The sequence below is a fragment of the Ailuropoda melanoleuca genome, chromosome X (assembly GCF_002007445.2).
Source record: "Ailuropoda melanoleuca isolate Jingjing chromosome X, ASM200744v2, whole genome shotgun sequence".
NCBI lineage: Eukaryota > Metazoa > Chordata > Mammalia > Carnivora > Ursidae > Ailuropoda > Ailuropoda melanoleuca.
Window position 1 is genome coordinate 86694597 of NC_048238.1, and position 18941 is coordinate 86713537.

At 43.6% G+C, this 18941-nt stretch overlaps 1 protein-coding gene across 7 annotated transcripts in view; it reads left to right on the forward strand.

Moving 5' to 3' along the window:
* The window catches only part of GRIA3 (glutamate ionotropic receptor AMPA type subunit 3), a 267816-nt gene that overhangs the window by 53065 nt on the left and 195810 nt on the right, over nt 1-18941 (forward strand). For all 7 annotated transcript variants that reach the window (XR_004622357.1, XM_034649234.1, XM_011234226.3 and 4 more), the window contains one exon: nt 17598-17837. Coding sequence is in view for 6 of the 7 variants with exons in the window: in XM_034649234.1 (XP_034505125.1) it covers nt 17598-17837 (240 nt within the window). In the remaining variant the exon portion in view is untranslated. The remainder of the gene's footprint in view (nt 1-17597; nt 17838-18941) is intronic.

Genomic DNA, 18941 nt, shown 5'->3' on the forward strand with positions numbered 1-18941 from the left:
AGCCCCACATTGGGTGTAGAGATTACTTAAAAATAAAATCTTAAAACAGAGAAGCAACTAGGCTCCTATGTGCACAGAAACAAAAATCAGAAGCAATGAAATAAAATCAAATATTCATAATTGACTAATTACTGGTACAGTTGGCTGCTTTCCTCCCCAGAGAAGGCGTCTTCTATATGATTTCTGGAGCATTTAACTGAGTGTAGCTGTAATTATTATTATTCCTATAATAATAGGGTTTCTACAGATCTTCATATCTTTACATGTTTTATACTCATTATGGTTAATCCACAAAACATCTCTTTAGGATACATAAATACTGTCCTTGCCAGTATGCTGGAGAGGAGTGAGAGCTCAGAAGAAGGTAAAGTGAAGGTCGCAGATGGAGTCAGCAGCGTCAGAGACAGAACTGGAGAATTCTGCTTTTCAGTACCAGTTCATGCCAGGGGCTTATTAACTGCTTACAGTATGAACCAGATTACATGGAACCAGACACCAAACTAACATAACATGTGTTTTATGTTTCCTGGCTCTTCAAAAGCTTCTTGGCCATGGGTAGAAGTTCCCATTCACACACACGAGGCAAGAAGGCCACTGCTTGGTTGAGGCATGCTATGGTCAAGTGCCCAAATGGGAGCTTCCGTCCAAGTGCAGCGGACACTCAGAGAAAGAATAGGCCTCTTGGGGGATGAAATGGGCACCAAAAGCTCCATGGAGGGGGGAACTTCAGCCTGGTTTTGAAAGATAGGCAAGAACTGGAGTGGTAAAGATTTGGGAAATGGCATTCCCGGATGGGGACACAACATGAAAAATGTTCAACTAGGTTGGAACAGAAAGATGCTACTGGAGAATTATGGGAGACTATTTCGTATTGATCGTAAGCCCTAAGGATGTTGGCCCGTGGGGTAGAAAACAAATATGCGCTATTAACTGAGTACTTACCATGCCCGGCTTTGTGCATCGTGTTTTTCTAATGTGAATGCCAGGCTGAAGGGTTTGGACTACATGACAGGCAATAGGGAGCTGAGGGCCCAGTCACTAGGTCCCAATGCCTAAGATAAGACAGTGTGTTCAATTACCTCACTCACGTGTCCTTGGTCAACCTCTGAGGACCTAACTGGGGTATTTCTACAGCTAAATGAGCAGCTTCTCTCGGGCAATGCCATTGTTATCTGGAAATATGAAGCCTTTAATTTTGCATGGCACTGCACAAAGAGAATTACAGAGGTGTAATTCCTCTTCCTCTTGGAGCAAATGGACAACTCTGACATGGTCAGATGTATTCACTGGTAGCACATAGTTACAAGTTGAATACATGACTGAGCAGCAAAGCACTAGCTGGGGGCTACTTACTCTGTCTGAGGCTGAAACTGCACGGGTTTCCTTCATTCTAGCTACTTCTGGCTACTTTAGTCAGATTCTTCCCCGAGGATCAAGGTAGGCACTTTGGGAGACACGGTCTTACTTTCAAACCACTGAAGGGGCATCTGCAGGGGCCGTGGAAGAGGACTCAGCTGTTCGGTGTTGCTGCAGGAAGTTCAAGTAGGAATCCATTTGAAGATGTTCTGCGCCAGTGGTTTCTCTTCTCAGCTTCCAAATGCATTGAGTTCTGAAAGAGGTCGTGTCATCCGGCTGGCGTACAGGCGGCCTGGGTACCAGAGCTGTCCACTGTAGTGCAGAGGCTGTAGGCTGATCCGAAGGACTGTACGTGCAGTGCTGAGCCCAGCCCCCTGGCGTGCTCAGGTTTTTGTGGGAAGAGGCATTCACAGTCCCAACGTGAGAGCTGAGTCACATAAGTTCCCTAATCACTCCCATCGGAGCTAGAGGGAACAGAGAGTCCTCCAGCTCCCATCCCCAGGTGGCAGTTCAATGGGACTCCAGCTGGATGGGAGGAGGGCGAGTCCAGATGGGGGCTGGGAGGATCGAGGGAGGAGGAATGGATTGGGAAAACAAGGGAAGGAATAAGACAGGATTTCTGCAGGAGGTGATAAGCAGTGAGGGCACAAATGTAGACCGGACCAGTGCTAGGCCTGGGACAGGCTGTGGAGCGACAGTGGTATACAGTGGTAAAGAGATACCGTTTTCTTTAACGACCCATAACACACGTGCACATATTTGATAACGAAAACAAAAGTTTCACAAAGCAATATTTACTCTTACTACACAGATACACACGGCATTTTTCTATTGTATTTCTTTTTTTATTAAAGGCTAGGTCATGACTCACATTGATTTTATAACCCATTAGTGGCCTGTGCCCTGCAATTTGCAGAACACAAAGAAAGGGAGGGAGGGTTCATTTTCCTTTATCCTTTCCTTGTCAGTCGTAGACTCTGGTCTGCCACAAGTCAGCCATGAGGGTGAAACACTGGGGCATTGGATAAGAATGGGGAAGGTGGGATCCAGGTAAATGAGCAGAGGGAGCAGAGAAAAGTGGGGCTTAGGAAAGGTGAGGTGTGGCTGTCACTGGGCCAGCTCCGAATGCCCTAGTAGAAGGTCATAGGAAAGGGACCTGGAAAGTGGCATCTACATCTCCACCATCCCGCACAGTACTTGGTACCGTCCGATAAATATTGAATGAAAAATACCTGCTGAATTGACACACACAAGTTAGAGGCTGTTTGAACAGCCTTGTTTGGGTCTGATCAAAACACAGCGAAGATCAGAACCCACCTTTAGCAAACAGCAGTGCTGACGTGGTGTGCTGTCACCAACTTTACCCCTCCCCCTCGTCTCTCCCCTTGTAACGCTCAGCACTGCCTTCAGGTGGCGGAAGGGCCCCGGCCTGTGGTGCCCCCAAACGGAGAGGCACCGTGGTAGATCACAGACTCAGATCTTTCCTGACTCCCACCACCAGCTCTCAAAATGTACCTGATCTGTGCCCTATTCCCTCAACGCTGTTCGCAGAGTTCATCTGGTAAACCACTCCGTACTGACATGGCCATGAGTGACACCAGCCGCATGTTGCCCTTCTGGGCCACATTTGTCTCCTGACAGGGAATATCACCATCCTGGCCGCTAGAGGTGGGTGTTTCAAACATTGTAGTAGTCAGTGGAGAAGACAATCGAAGGCAAGAAGGCTTTCTAGGGGCCCTCAAACCACACTACAAGGCAACTACTTACTCTGCCTAGCCATTAACTGTTTCCATGAACCATTAAACAACACCATACCCAACCCCAAAAAAGTGCAAAAATAGCTAGTACAACGCCTAGAGGAGAGTAATGAAGAAGTGCTGGTTGACTTAAAATCAAACATATTGAGTTGGGTAGGTGCACGAGGTAACTTGAATAAGACCTACTTAGACCAGCACTCTCTGTGATGATGGAAATGTACCATGTTGCACTTCCCAATGCATGTGGCACTCAAAATGTGGACAGTGCACTGAGAAAATGAATCTTTAGTTTTATTTAACTTCAACTAATTTTAATTCAAATCGTCTCATGTGGCCAGTGGCTACCAGATCAGACGACCCAGATCTAGACAATCACTAGACGTAGCAAACACATTTTGAGTAAGTACCTCTTGTTGGCACCCTTGTTAAAAAGCTGGATCTGTTTCTAAATACGCCTCAAGATCTGAAATTCCTCTCTTTCAAGAGATGTCATTTTTTTTAAGGCAAAGGAGTATGGGAGGAACTTACAGAAGCTGGTTTCAGAGGGTCTTGTTCTCAGATTTGAGCTGTAGTTCCCTATCAAAGTACTTTTAAAATAGAGGGTTGCTGGGGCACCTGGGTGGCTCAGTTAAGTGTCCGACTCTTGGTTTTGGCTCAGGTCATGATCTCAGGGCCCCGTGTTGGGCTCCACACTCAGCGGGGAGTCTGCTTGAGGATTCTCCCTCTCCCTCTGCCTCTGCCCCTCCCCCACCTCAAGTAAATAAATAAATCTCAAAAATAAATAGAGGGTAGCTGGACTTTGCAATGTCGGGCAAAGGCCACTGAGGTTTGCCTGAGTGTAAGCTCTATGCTTGACAAAACAAACACCTCTGAATGGATATCTTTGGCACAAAGGTCTGCACATACCCTGAATGCCTCCCAAACCTAGAATGGGGAATTACTTTCAGAACTCCAACCAACTGAATTTGACTTAGGGAAAAAAAAATGCCTTTAATTAAAACGTGCTTTTTTTTTTTTTTCCTAAAGGAAAAACGGGTTCTTTGTTCTCCAGGCTGGTGGAACATATTTGAGGGAACTGAGGTTGTATAGATTTTTTCAAACAGCAATAGGGTGAAATTTTTGTATAACCGCCAATCCTGGGTACTGTGAAGATGGCTTTTCAATAGCTGCTTCCCATCAGGATTGCATCTGGGCAATTTTGTAAGGCTGCTTATAGTTTCTTTGAAGTCTACTAGCATGCAGGGATGCTAAGGACCACAGACCCCGGGAGCTAATGAGACATCAGTTATTCCACTTGTAAAATGGGTAGGCCATTTGCTTCCTGACCACAAAGCGCAATGAATCAGCTTTTTGACCTTAGGTAATGACAGACTGCTCAATTTGGAGGGTAGAGAGGAACAGTTTCCCAGTTCTTCTGGTAGCTCATTCTTTACCAGAATGGACTTCTCTGTCTCCTCTCAGCGTCCTCTTCTTTTTTCACTTCCTCCCCCTAAAACTCAGTGATAAATGGTAAAGATACAGGATCAAGGATGATGATACCAGGAAAGAAGAAAATCATTCCAGTTACTTTTTTTCCCTGAAAGGCAGACCTGAGAACATGTCTAAAGAACCAAGGTCAATATTAAGAATCATTTGTATTGCCTAAACCACAAGTGTATTCAAGATACATCTGGAGCAGACTGAAGAACTCTAGCCAGAGTATTCATTACCTAATTGTTGTCATCCTGGAAAGTGTCAGGGTGAAAAATGATGTAGCCTGCCAAATAATTCTGTCCTTGACCCTGTCCTCTTCAGCAGTTTTGTCAATAACTCGGATGATGCCGCCCAAAGCAGGCTGATCACATTCGTAGATGACAAGTAACTGGGAGTGATAGCTAATAAACTTGTTAACCAAATCCAGATTTAAAAGGCTGGGTAAAAACCATGAGGATGTTTTAAAAGGGTAAAAGGTCCCAAAAAAGGTATTTAGATACAAAAAAAGATATCAACAGCACATATCCAAGGTTGAGAGAAGCCTGGCTTGGCAGAAGTCTTTAACAAGATACCTGGGATATAAATTCAAGACCACAAAGAAGGAGTAGACCCCAATTCGATAGTAGAAAGGTTAAAAAAAAATCAATGCCATCCTAGGCAGCACTGATAGATATATAAGATATCTAATTAGAAATGGGAGTCTCTTGCCTTCTGGGTGGGTTCAACCTCACTTGCAGTGCAGTGCTCAGTCCTGGACACCAAAGTCTTAAGAGTGACATTCCACAAACTGAAACATGTCAAGGACAAGATGGTCAGAGTTGAAAGCCTGGGATCTATGACATTCATCTGACGTGCTAGGAGTGATTAGCCTGAAGAAGAGAAGGCACAGACAGGTAGGGTATATACCTTCAGATGGTTGAAGGCCTGCCATTAAAAGAGGGAAATGACATTTTCCCTGAGCTTCAGGAAAAAAGGAAGGAACCATAGGTGGTGAAAGTTATGGAGACAGATTTGCGCTCACTGTAATAAAGACATTTCTCATCATTAGAGCTGCCCCAAAGTAGAATGAACTGCTTTGGGAAGCGGTGAGCTCGCCGTCATCCAGAAGTGTTCAAGAGGAGTTGGAATGCCTACCTGTATGTCAAATTACAGAGGCGATTGTGGCCCTGTTAAGAAGCTGGAGGGGGTGACCTAGGCCATTACACTCAATAAAAAGAGTGGTATGCTAAGGAATTCAGATGCAGTGGGAAATAAAAGTATATCTTCCCAACTGACAATGGGCCTAAACATTTTATTATGTTTATATGATTCTGTTTTGAATTATGAAGTCTTTCAAGCATACGCGAGACAAGACAACCATTAATTAACTTTTAAGAATAATTTTTGTTTAGGGACTCAGCTCACCCTCCTCCCCAGCATGGGCTGCCAAATTAAAGAAAATGGCTTGCAGCGGCTATATGGTACAATATCAAACTTGAAGCTCTTACCAGTCTCTGACAAATCTTAGAGCTGATTCGAAAGTATCGTAAGAGTTCATCAGTTTCCTGCCCAGCTTTAGAAATTGTTTCATTGACTGACTGGATCACTGAATCAGTTAGTTTTTCAATTAAGAATGGTGCTAAATCCCATGTAAAATGAGTTGCAAGTCAAGACAGGCCCCTGACTACTTTAGATGATCGGTAGAGATACGCGGCTGAATGCCAGAGACTGGGGCCGGGAAGAAAGACGATTCTGTTGAGTTCTTTGTTGTGGGGATAATGATCACTGAGAGTCAAGAACCAACTACTTCTTCACTGAAGCTCAGAGAGCAGCTTTTATAATATTTCAAAGGAGAGTCTCAACTATTATTTCCATTTATTATCAGCACATCCTTTTGATGTGGGCAGGGCAGGTGTTAGTTCTGCTGGTTTACAAATGATAGGCCTACAGCCTAGTGAGGTAACTGCCCCAAGGTCACACAGCAAGTTAGTGACTGAACCATATGAAAACCCATCTCAGTGCAGAAGCACTGAGGAATAATTTTAAAAATAATATTAGTGGGGCGCCTGAGTGGCACAGTCGGTTGAGTGACCAACTCTTGGTTTGGGCTCAGGGTCATGAGATGGAGCCCTACATTGGGCTCTGCACTCAGCGGGGAGTCTGCTTGAGACTCTCTCTCCGTCTTCCTCACCCCTCCTCCCCATGTGCTCTCTCTCTCTCTCTCTAAAATAAATAAATCTCAAAAAAATAATAATACTAGGGGCGCCTGGGTGGCACAGCGGTTAAGCGTCTGCCTTCGGCTCAGGGCGTGATCCCGGCATTCTGGGTTCGAGCCCCACATCAGGCTCCTCTGCTATGAGCCTGCTTCTTCCTCTCCCACTCCCCCTGCTGTGTTCCCTCTCTCGCTAGCTGTCTATGTCAAATAAATAAATAAAATCTTTTTAAAAATAATAATAATAATAATAATAATACTAGTAGCAGATACCATTTTATCAATTGAGCACAGTCTTATATGAGAGTCCTAAACACTTGGAACATATTCATTTAATAGGCCCAACAATGTAATGGGGCAGAAATTATTATCCCAATTGTTACAGGTATAGAAATGAGGTTTGGAGAGTTTAAGTAACTACCTCAAGGCTGTTCTACCATTAATTTGAATTCGGAAATAAACTCCAAATCACTCCACCTCCACTGCCACAACTCAAATCCAAACTACTCTTCCCTCTCACTGAGACTACAGAAATAACATTCCAAATGTTCTTCCTACTTTCACGGATGCCCCCTTACTTAACTCCACTGTCAATACAGCAGCCAGGTAAAACTTTCTAAAATATAAATCAGTTCATGGAATACCCAGGATCGTTCCAAGATTTCCTCTCATGGTCCTTAGAATGAAATCTAAATTCTTTCCCAGGGTCCTCGATGGTCTTCCACAGTTGGGTCCCTGCCTCCTCCCAGACTCATCTTGCACCCTCCTCTTCGCTGGCCATACTCCAGCCAGGCTAATCTTCTTTCAGTGCCCCCAGTGCATCCGACGTTGCCCTCCCTCAGAGCCTTAGCGGGTGCTATTCTCTCGGCGTCGGATGCTCTTCTACTCTCCGAAGTGTCAGCTCACATGTCAAGTCCTCAGCTCATGTTTCCCTGACTTAAATTAAAGTGACCTTGTCACATAGTCTCACAGCACCCTAGTACCTTCCCATCTTAGTACTTAGACCATGATAAGCACACATCGGTATAATTATTTTATTAACATTTGCTACCAATACTAAACTGGAAGTGTCGTGAGGACAAAGAGCCTATCTGTTTTGCTCACTGCTGTATGCTAGCACCTAGACCATGTTTGTCACACAGTAGGAACTCAAATCTTTGTTTGGAGAATGAGTAAATTAAATAATGAACAAGCAAAACAATTTAAAACTCCTGAGCTCCAATGCTAAACCATACTGTCTTGTTATAGAAGGGCCTAAAAAGCACCCCCGTATACCAACCCCCCTCAGCATCTCTCCTGCCATTGCTGATGCTGCTGTGGAAGGGTGGATTGCACTTATAGCTGCAAAACGAATTTTCCAAAATACATGTGTTCATATGTTAATGCCTGCATTTGCAAGCCGTTATATTCAAGTAGGATCAAATGTTGATAATGAATGTTTTCTTTGCCAGCGTTTAGATACATGCCATGTAATTGCAAAAATAACTAGTTAGACTGTCGGAAGGCAGTGTACTCCTGAGAGCTGAACAAAATGTTCAAGGGAATTAACCCAAAGATGGTAATTAAACCATGGAATCATCAGCTGGAGAATGGGGCTGACACCTTGTTCTGACTCTGGTGCCTTATAAGCACCCACTGTGGTTACTAGAACCCAAGACCAAAGGGTGTTTGGTGGGGAGAAGGAGGCAGATCTATATGAACCCAGAGAAGGTATGAGCTGGCTACTATCCCACGCCTACCCACCACCTCCATCTTTTGTCTAGTTCGCCCCCTTGTAACATCCCCAAGTTAAACACAAATAGCCAATGTAAGAGCAAGAACAGGGAGGTATCTGCTTGTATGGTAGGATTTGAAGAGCCCAAAATATCCACCTTTCCTGACTTTCTACCACTAAAATAACTCCTTTGAGATGTTCTAGGTGTGTATGCATTTTCATAAGGTTAAGGCCTTATTCTCTGTGGAGAGTAAGTCATAAGCTACCCCTGTGGTTCTTACATGGGGGACAGGGAGGAAGGAGGGACCAGGTAGTGACGTTGCCCCCCAGGGGGTATTTGATGATGTTTTGTGGCATTTGGAGTTTCACAGCTGGGGAACAATGGCAGGGCTATGGCCTCTAATATTAGAGTAGCATCCAGGGCTGCTAAACGTTCTACAATATACGGGACAGTCTATCACAATAAAGAATTATTCGGCCCAAAATATCAATAGTACCCACTGAGGTTGAGAAACCCTGAACTGACTCATTTGTGAAGGCTCATTTATTAGTCCATTAACAACTCATACACAGGGCAGATTCTTGCCAAAATGGGAGTCGGGATGGGTATATTTTGATTGGACAGCTGGAAAGCAAAAACGGAAGAGTAATGTGATAGCAGTGCCAGTGATGGATTGGGGAAAAGACTGGAAGCAGGTGACCAGTTATGAGACTACTCTCATAGTCTAAGAGAGAAGGAATGAGAACCTGACTAAAGATGAATAGAAAATAGATCCCCCACATGCTGAAGACGTGGAACGGATGGAACGTCACCAGAGAATGACACATGGATGAGGCAGAGAGAGAGAGAAGCCAAAGACGACCCTGAAGACTCCAGCTGGGTGACTGGAAGAAGAGCAATGCGTTAGGAGAAACCGGGACAAGAGAAGCAGATCCACGGGGGGGTAGGTGAGAGAAGAGAAATAATACGCTGAGTCTGTCAATATGAAGGCCTGATACTATGAAGTCCTCCAGGTGAGGCTGTTCTATGAGCAGTCAGAAATGTGGATCTGGAGCCCAGGAAGGTGTCTGAAGCTAGAGGTATCTACTTGGAAGCCATCTGCATGGAGAGGGTGAGGTAAGACCCCTGCCTGGCACATAGCAGGAACTCCACAAATATTTGTTGAATGAAAAAAAAATCATTTGGAGTAAGAAGAAAAGAGGACCAAGGACAAAATCTTTGGACGCATCTTCATCAAAGGGGTGGAGCAAGAGGCAAGTGAGCAGGAACGATAAAGGAGGTAGAGCCAGCAGAGTTGGTGCTCTCGAAACAGAAGAGAGGTTCAGGGGGACAGATTTGGCCAACAAAATCAAATGCTGCTCAACAGTCAAGTCGAATGATGTCTGTGGATAGAGTTGGGTTTGACAGTGAGCAGGTCAGCATCAAACTTGAGAGAGCAGGGTCAGTGGAATGATGGGAGCAGATGCAGAGGGCTACAAGGTCCTCATCCCATCATGAGTGACGATGGTAAAGAAGAGTTAGGAAGATCATTTATGGAGGTGACAGGGACCAAGGGGAAGTGGGATCTTTTAGCAAATTTTTAGCCTGACAGGAAGAAGGCGGCATAGAGAGACTAAACGCACAAACTGGAAGAGCTGATAGCCATTACATAAATCCTGAGTACATCAGTTGTATTTTTGAGCTTCCTGTAAAACAAAGTTGAGTTCGTGGAAAATTGGAGTTCAGTGTATCATGTGGCACTCAAGAGCCCCAACAGGTAGAGTTAGGTTCAATTTAAGGAAGAGCTCCATAGTCATCAGAGCTACCCTGCAAGGGAAGGGCTACTTGGGAATAGTGAGTTCCCTTGTCGCTAGAGGTATTCAGGGAGCAGTAACTGACCTCACGGCAGGTGCGTCCTGTCCTGGATCAGAAACCGGACTAGATCGTTAGTTTCCAAACTTTTGGACTTCTCATATCAGTAATATTTTAAGGGGGGAAGGGTGAGTGGAGTATAGGTTGATCTGGAGTTTCCAGCTTCTAAATTTTGTTCTGTCAAGTGTATTATTAGTATTCTATTTACTGCTGTAACAAATGACCACAAATTTAGTGGCTTAAAATAGCACAAGTTTATTATGTTCTGGTTCTGTAGGTCAGCAGTCTGGTAGGGGGTCTCACTAGGCTGCAGTCAGCAGGGCTGCATTCCTGTCTGGTGGCTCAAAGGGAGAACTCATTTTCTTGCCTTTCCCAACTTCTAGACTCTGCCCACATGCCTTAGCTCACAGTCCCCTCCAACTTCAAAGCTAGCAATGGCTGGTCAAGTCTTTCTCATATGACATCATTCTGATACTGACTCTTTTTTTTTTTGGCCCATTCTTCCACATTTAGGGACCCTCGTGATTATATTGAGCCACCCAGATAATCCAGGATAATCTCACTATTTTAAGGTCAGCTGATGAGCAAACTTAATTCCATCTGCAGCCTTAATTCCCCTTCACCATGTAACCTAATTCACAGATTTGGAGGATTAAGACATGGGCATCTTTTGGGAGAACATTATTCAGTCTACCACACAGACCAAATATATATGTATGTATGTATGCACACACATGCACAAACACACACCATTTCTCATTAACACCATCATCATCATTTCAGAAGAAAAAGGACTACATACAGGAATGGAAAACAGAAATGATATAAAGAAAAGGACTATCCTTCCTCAAAGAGGACAGTTGTCAACCTCACTCCAACACACCGTCCACACATGCGTGAGCGCTGACGCGTGTGGACATAGTTCACCAGACTGGAAACTCACCATGGACCAACACTACAGCTTTAGAAAGCACGACCAGGGGCACCTGGGTGGCTCAGTCAGTTAAGCATCTGCCTTTGGCTCAGGTCATGGTCCCAGGGTCCTGGGATGGAGCCCCGCATCCTGTTTAGCAGGAAGTCTGCTTCTCCCTCTCCCTCTGCCCCTCCCCCCCACTCATTCTTTCCCTCTCTCTCAAATAAATAAATAAAACCTTTAAAAAAGAAAAGAAAGTACAACTATATGATCTCTTAAGGTCCCTCACAGCTCTAAGTTTCTTTGATCCCCTGGAATTCACGGTACTATGGTATTACCTGGAGAACTTTCTTGTGATATATCTCTATCGTTTCCTTCAGAGCTATATTTTTCTTCTTCCTGCTTGCTTGAAATGTGATCATTAAGTCAGCAAGAGACTTCAGTTTCCTTTTTTCCCCCTGATTCAAAAGGCTATGAAAAGTGTTCTGTAAATGATATGCAATATTGCTATTCTGATCTTTGGGGTAATCAAGTTGTTTGACATTTTTGTAATGATGCCTTTTGGAATATGGGTGGTGTAATTAGCTGCTACATTGTACATTAACAATACCTGTCCCGACCCTATAGACTTGGGGACTATAAATAAAAGCGTGACAGCTGGCTCCAGCCTTGCTTGTCACTCACCATTGAAGGGAACACAGCCGGGAGCTACACTGGAGCCCCCAGGAATCCAGGATGTAGTCAGAAACAGCATCTTCAACAAGAATTTGGTGTTTTGCTGGTAGGAAGGGATGGGGATGGGCACTGTTAGGAAGCAGACGACCAAGATATTTCCTACTGGGAAGGCACAGAAGTCCCAAGAAGAAACAGCATTTTAGCAGCACAAAGGCATTATATAAGGGAGGGAAAGAGTCGGAGGACAACAGTGCATTCTCAAGCCATATTAGCAGGGTTTCTTTATTAAACCATTACTCCCTAGGAATTAGAATAGGAAAGAGCACTGAAGAAATGTATAGGGGAAGGGAAAGAGAAGAAAAGCTATGCTTACCTGGGTACTCAGTGTGACGTTGCGGGCAGTGGTTTCTGTGGGGTAGCTAACCTGATGGGGTTAACAGGGCAAAAAGTATGCTAGAAAGAGCTGGAAAGAGGAAAGAAACAGAGAAAGAACTATTTGGTTCCCAAGTTATATGTTAGGCACTGTAAATATTTTCCGTGCACCATATCATTTATTCCTTACCTCATGACAGTAACCCAAAGCAACACTTACAACTGAGACATCATATTTTGCTCATCTCATTCATTATTGTCTTTCCACCTCACTAGTATGTAAGTCCCAAGAACACAGGATCTTTTTTTTCTCTCCTGTATCTCCCAGTACCTGTAACAGTGCCTGGCACATAATAGATGCTCAGTAAATATTTGTTGCATGAATAAACAGCTAGCATTAACTGAGTATCTATTGCGTGCCAGGCACTGTCATAGATGGCCTCCCGTGACTGCACTCATTTTAACTTTCATAACCAATGCTGAGATAAGCGCTATTAACTATCCCAATTTTACAGATGAAGAAACTGGGTTGGGGGCCCAGAGATATTAAGTAACTTGTCCAATAAGGGATCTCTTGAATATTTCAAACTATACAGAACCTGCCTGTGTAATCACTGTCCTGTAGTGAGGCTCAGAGAGGTTAAGTAACTTGCGCAAAGCCATGCAGTTTAAGACTGGCAGGGCTGTGGATTGAAAACCAAGATCTGACTGTCCCGAAAACTGTTGCTCTTTCTTCTGTACTTCACTGCTCCGGAAGATTGCCAAGATAATGATTTCTTCCATTATCATTTTACCAAGAACTGTCTTCTGAGATAAATAAGTGGGTGTGGTTCATTGAGGATTCAGATAAAGGTAACAGACATCACCCAAGAGAATCCTGAGTCCCAAAAGATCACCCATCGGCCAGCTGATCTCATTGTTGGTATTTGGGGCTGGAGGGAGGTGAGAGAAGCGGCCAGCAGATGAGTCATGGGAAACCCCTGGTGGAGCCATCTATGCAAGAGCGAGGCATTGAGGGTAAGTCACTTTCATGCCAGGCAAATCCTGACCCAGGCTGCCCTACATAGCTCCTGAGTAGGGATGGTGTAGAGATGCTGATATAGCTTTTCTAAGAAACTAGTTCATAAGTCATTGCGTGACCTTGTGCAAGACACTTCCTCTCTTTGTGTCACAGTTTCTCTATGATAGGGAGGCACCAGTGGAACTCTGTTGACTCAGAAGAGCTTTACTTTATCTCTTTTATATATTGGACTTTTCCACATAAAATTTCGTTTGGAGAAACGATTCCACATGAAATACTATGCTTAAAAAAATCACTGAATAAAATAGTCTTTAGTTCCTTCCAGCTCAAGCTTTCTCGGAGTCTAAAGACATGAACACTGTCCTTTGGGTCAGCACAGCGTTCCATTCAGCCCTTCTACAGCCAGGAACGGGCCCAGGGATCTGCTGTGAGAGGCCATTCACAGGTCCCCTGTGCCCCAGCTTCTCTCAGAAGTGGTTAACCCTGTCCTCACTTGGCAGTTGTCTTCCCTATTGGACCTTCTTTTCCTTTGTTATTAAGCTTTTTATTTTAATTTCAGGATAGTTAACACACAGTGTTACATTAGTTTCAGGTGTACGATACAGTGATTTAATAATTGTATACATTACTCTGTGCTCATCAGGATACGTGTACTCTTAATCCCCCAATTGGGCTTTCTACTTACATTACTTACACATGTTGAGATTGAGCAAGGGTAACTACGTGCAATTGTATGTGCACGGCTGCACCCCTGTTTTATATGAAGAGACTAGAACACTTACTGATTTTCTCTTAACATTCTTTTTGCTGATGTCCACCACCGTGTGTCTGCCTGTTGGCCCACGATAGCCTAGTGTTCCCTGGGAATTACTGCTGATCTGTAATACTTCTAAATCCTTTTAGATCAGCCACAACTGGGTTCCCTCACATCTGGTCACTCACACATTTGTATAAGGTCTTCCTTTGTCTTGTTCTGCTTATCGTCACACGTAGGCTGAAGGACTTCCCTGGGCGCTCCTTCCTGGAGTCTGGTTTTCACATATTCAGTATGATTCTTTTTTTATAAAGTTTTAAAACAAGCAAAAATAACATTATATCGCTTAGGTATGTGTGTATTTTTGTATGTCTTAAAAGACCATGGTAATGATAAACACAAAATTCAGGATAGTAGTTATGGAGGGAGAACCGGGGGATGTCTAAACAGGGGGATGGAATAGAGGGGGAAGACGAAGGTAAAAATAAGTTCTCAGTAATGTTACAGTTCTTGGGTTGGGTGATGGTTTTACGGGTGTTCACTACCAGTGTTCATAAATAAATAAATGTCATAAGTATGAAAAGTCCGTATCTGACCTAGTAATGATTAATTCTGCACCCCTGAAGTTCAAAAACAATGATTATAAGAGCAATGCAAGATTTTTTTATTAACCAGACTCTTGCTTCCATAACATACTTTTATTTTGTTTCCTTCCAATCTCAAAGGCTTTTTAAAACTCTAAGTGGATCACCACTGTAAGTTTGCCTCTCTTCCAGTCAATTTCCACCTCGATTATTGTCCATAATTTATTCAGATTGGGGTTTTCCTCATTGGAAATATGTTGCATTTCCCCACAAGACTATTTCTGTCTGGGGGTCATGGATCCTTATCTTGGGCCTTGCATGCTACTTGATATGGATCCAAGAATTACCGACTACCTCCTGAATTATGTTCGCTGAGGGGCCATGATTGCTTGTTGCCAGAAAAAAGACATGATCCTTAAATTTGAATTTCAGGTCAACAACAAATAATTCTTGGGGACACCTGGGTGGCTCAGTCGGTGAAGCATCTGCCTTTGGCTCGGGTCCTGATCCCAGGGTCCTGGGATCAAGTCCTGCATCAGGCTCCTTGCTCAGTGGGGAGTCCGCTTCTCCCTCTGCTTGACTCTCTCTCTCTTTCTCTCTGATAAAATCTTAAAAAAAATAATTCTTAGTATATATATGAACTTGAGGCATACAGAATCCTCTATTTTACTTGCTAAAACTTGCCCTGTCTCATTTAAGCCAATAACTACTCTTTAATGTCATTATTGGATTTCTGTCCCAGGGAGTGTGTTTTAGAGTCAGACTGACTCCAGTTCAAATCCTGGCTCCTCCACCTAAGACAGAACATTTTTGTCTCAGAATTCTCATCTATTAAATAGAAATAATAGCAATACACCATGAGGTTGTTGGAAATATTTGATATGTGTATAGTTCTTAGCATAATGCCTGGTACATACTAAGCACTCAATGGCTATTACCATTATTATTGTCAGTTTTATATAGAACATTACACGCACCAGCTAAGATTTGACCTGGTACTGCAAAACTCTTCATTTACAGAATTAATTTGGGAACCGACCTTCCTTAGCATCTTCCTTGGTGATAACCAAGGCAAAGTGGCATCCTGCTTCTTCCTTTTTGTTTCTGAATATTTCTTTTGGCCCCCTGTCATGAAGTGCCCCAGATTCGTTTCTCTAATTGGTTTTCTCCTTTTAATATAAAGACCTTTTTTATGTCTGTGTGTGGGGGTCACTTAGAATTCCTCAAGTTGGATGCTATGGTCTTCCCTGATGGAGATGCCTGAATGACTGGTAATCACCTTTGAAATGCTACCCTTAAGCCAAGGACTAATGAGTTTGGCTACCAAAGGGGAACACCCCTGATCAATAACAGGTTTAAATAGAATGCAGGGAAAGCAAGATCCCACAGACACTGAGAACTCTCTGTTTCTCACAATCGGGTCAAGAAATGAATTAAATTGGTTTTCCACTTGTTATCCTCCTACTTTCAACACCTTCCTTCTTTTTGGTGCCCAATGCCTTCACTGTTTCTGCTCTCAGGAAAGACTCCAGACCCTTTACATTCTCTTCTCTGACATACCCTTCCCTCTCAAAACTAACCTATCAGTTTACACACCCTCTCTGGGGTCTAATTGGACATAGGACATGTTAATTCATATTTATTTTTAGAGAGAGAGAGGAGGGGAAAGGAAAGGCTGAGAGAGAGGGAAAGAAAGAGTCTTAAGCAGGCTCCACGCCCAGCGCAGAACCTGCCACAGGGCTCGATCTCACGACCCTGAGATCATGACCTGAGCCAAAATCAAGAATCGGATGCTTAACCCACTGAGCCACCCAGGTGTCCCAGACATATTAGTTCATCTTAATATGCTAACAGCTTTAAGAGAGTCTATTTAATCCCCCTCCCAAACCACAGAGTTTTTTCAGCACCCTAAACCTGAAGAAGTAAGCCTGACAGGGGCTTCCTAGCAGATAAGGGAGGCCATGCAGGATTCCTTAAATCACACCACATTATCAGCTGCCTGTTCTGTCTGCTTCGCATGAATGGAAGGGAGCAGTAGAGCAGATAATCTAAAGATCATTTCCACTTGGTTTGGGAATGCACCACACGGTGTTGTTGTAGCTGATTTGCTTTGCTAATTATGTTCTACTTAAGCTAATATTGAAATTGGCTCACATTTTTTAAGCTCATCTGGGCCAGAAGAGGGAAAGGTGGTAGGGTGGCCCACTTTGAAATGAAGGACATGAAAGTTCTATGTGTGAGCTGATAGATCTAGAAGGTAACCACAAAAGGAGCAAAATAGAACTTTGCCAATGACACCTACCTCACGTGACTCCCTGGGCACTGAAAGGCCAGTCTTTCCAATGGCCTGCCCAGAATCTGAAATCTTCATTAGTAGCCCCCATCAAGGACTAATCATGACATAACTGTGGTTAAAGCAATATATAACCTCAGAGGAGTAACACATTTCCTAGCAGACACATTAGCAATTTGTCTGACTAAATCATCAGTCCTTATTGTCATGTAGTGGAAAAAGCGCTGAAAAGGTGAGACACGAGACCGTTGTACCTTGATAGGGGCATGGGTACACTATGAGACTGCTGGGCAGCTATGGTGGATGCACAAGAACACCACGTACCTTGTGGGTGACCTGGGAGGATTGCAGAAAGAGGGCAAGGCAATCTTCACCTCTTTCCTTCCCACATTTTCTTAGTTTCTTGCTCATGGTAGACATAGAAAACATGCAACTCTATCAAACAGATTCTTCCCTTCCTTACACTTCTCTTGCTGGGCAACTGGGCTTTCAAGGGCTTCTAGAGATTTCAGAGATCTTGGTTTTCCTTTGAGGCATGTCCGTTAGAGCCAAAGCCTAACTATCCATTGTCTTTCCAACCCTACGAGCTGCAGAAAGGGCCCATGGGGCTATTGAAATGTCTTGCTCTCTTTCTCATTGCAGTCTGCTCCCAGTTCTCGAGAGGAGTGTATGCCATCTTTGGATTCTATGACCAGATGTCAATGAACACTCTGACCTCCTTCTGTGGGGCCCTGCACACATCCTTTGTGACGCCCAGCTTTCCCACTGACGCAGATGTGCAGTTTGTCATCCAGATGCGCCCAGCCTTGAAAGGCGCCATTCTGAGCCTGCTGGGTCACTACAAGTGGGAGAAGTTCGTGTACCTCTACGACACAGAAAGAGGTAAGAAGAGGCATCTGCTCTCCTCTTTGAATATTCGTGTAACTGTGGCGTTCAACACTCCTCAAATCACGTTTGTTCCCTTGTCTTTCAATAAATACAATCTAATACTCTTTTAAAACTTATTTAAATTCAAGATGAATTTAAATTAAGACCCAAAAAAATCAATGCAATGGTAATTTTAGAATCTAATTTTTCAAACTAAATATGTCCTCCCACCCCCAGCCACGGAAGGGGTTTGGGACTCTCTGGGTTGCGTCACTGTTGTTGAAAAAAGAACTCTCTCCCCCCAAAATAATTTAGGGGGTCTAAAATGCACAAAGTAAAAGCATCTTTGTCCAAAATAGAGAGAGGCCCAAGTTGGAAAGTTTCCGAAAATTAATCCTATCAGAGAGTGTTATTATCCCCATTTCAAAGATTAGAAAACTAAAGCCCAAAGAAGTGCTTTTTTACTCAGCCATTTAACCACGGAGCTGGGACTGGTGTCAGTATCTCCTGCTTCTAGGGTTTGTTCTACTGGGTCACAGTAAGTCTTCGGCTTACCAGGCCTCAACAATCGTCTGATGGGAATAATGAGTGGAGAGTAGCTAACCTGGGCTTTGGGAATGGATGTTTTTTCTTATAGTGAGGTAATATATTGAGGACACGTTCTATTGAAACAGTCTCAGTTAGGTGTATTCATTAATTACATAATGCAAACCAAGGGATCCTATCTCCATAAGATTCCAAAAAACAATATTAATTTATCATTTGTTTGCCTGTAGCTTTGGTTATAGGCTGGGGGTGGTTCTTTCAGACTCAGAGAAGGGAGGAACAAATGGGAGGCCTGTCTGCCTGAGTGGTATCAGATTTCATGAACCCAAAGCAAGAGACCTGAGTTCTAGTTCAAGCTCTGCCATTTAACAAGCTCTCTGACCTTGACTAATGCACTGAAGCTCCCTTGGCCTTGTCTCCTCCCCTAAGGTGCCTCTCTTCTTAATGTAACATGCTATGATTTTTTGAGATATTATACTAGACACAGGATACTTTGTATCTTGCTACTAACCCTACCTTATATTTTACCAGTTAATTAGTCAAACAATTCTACAAGTTGTTACCACCCCCCAG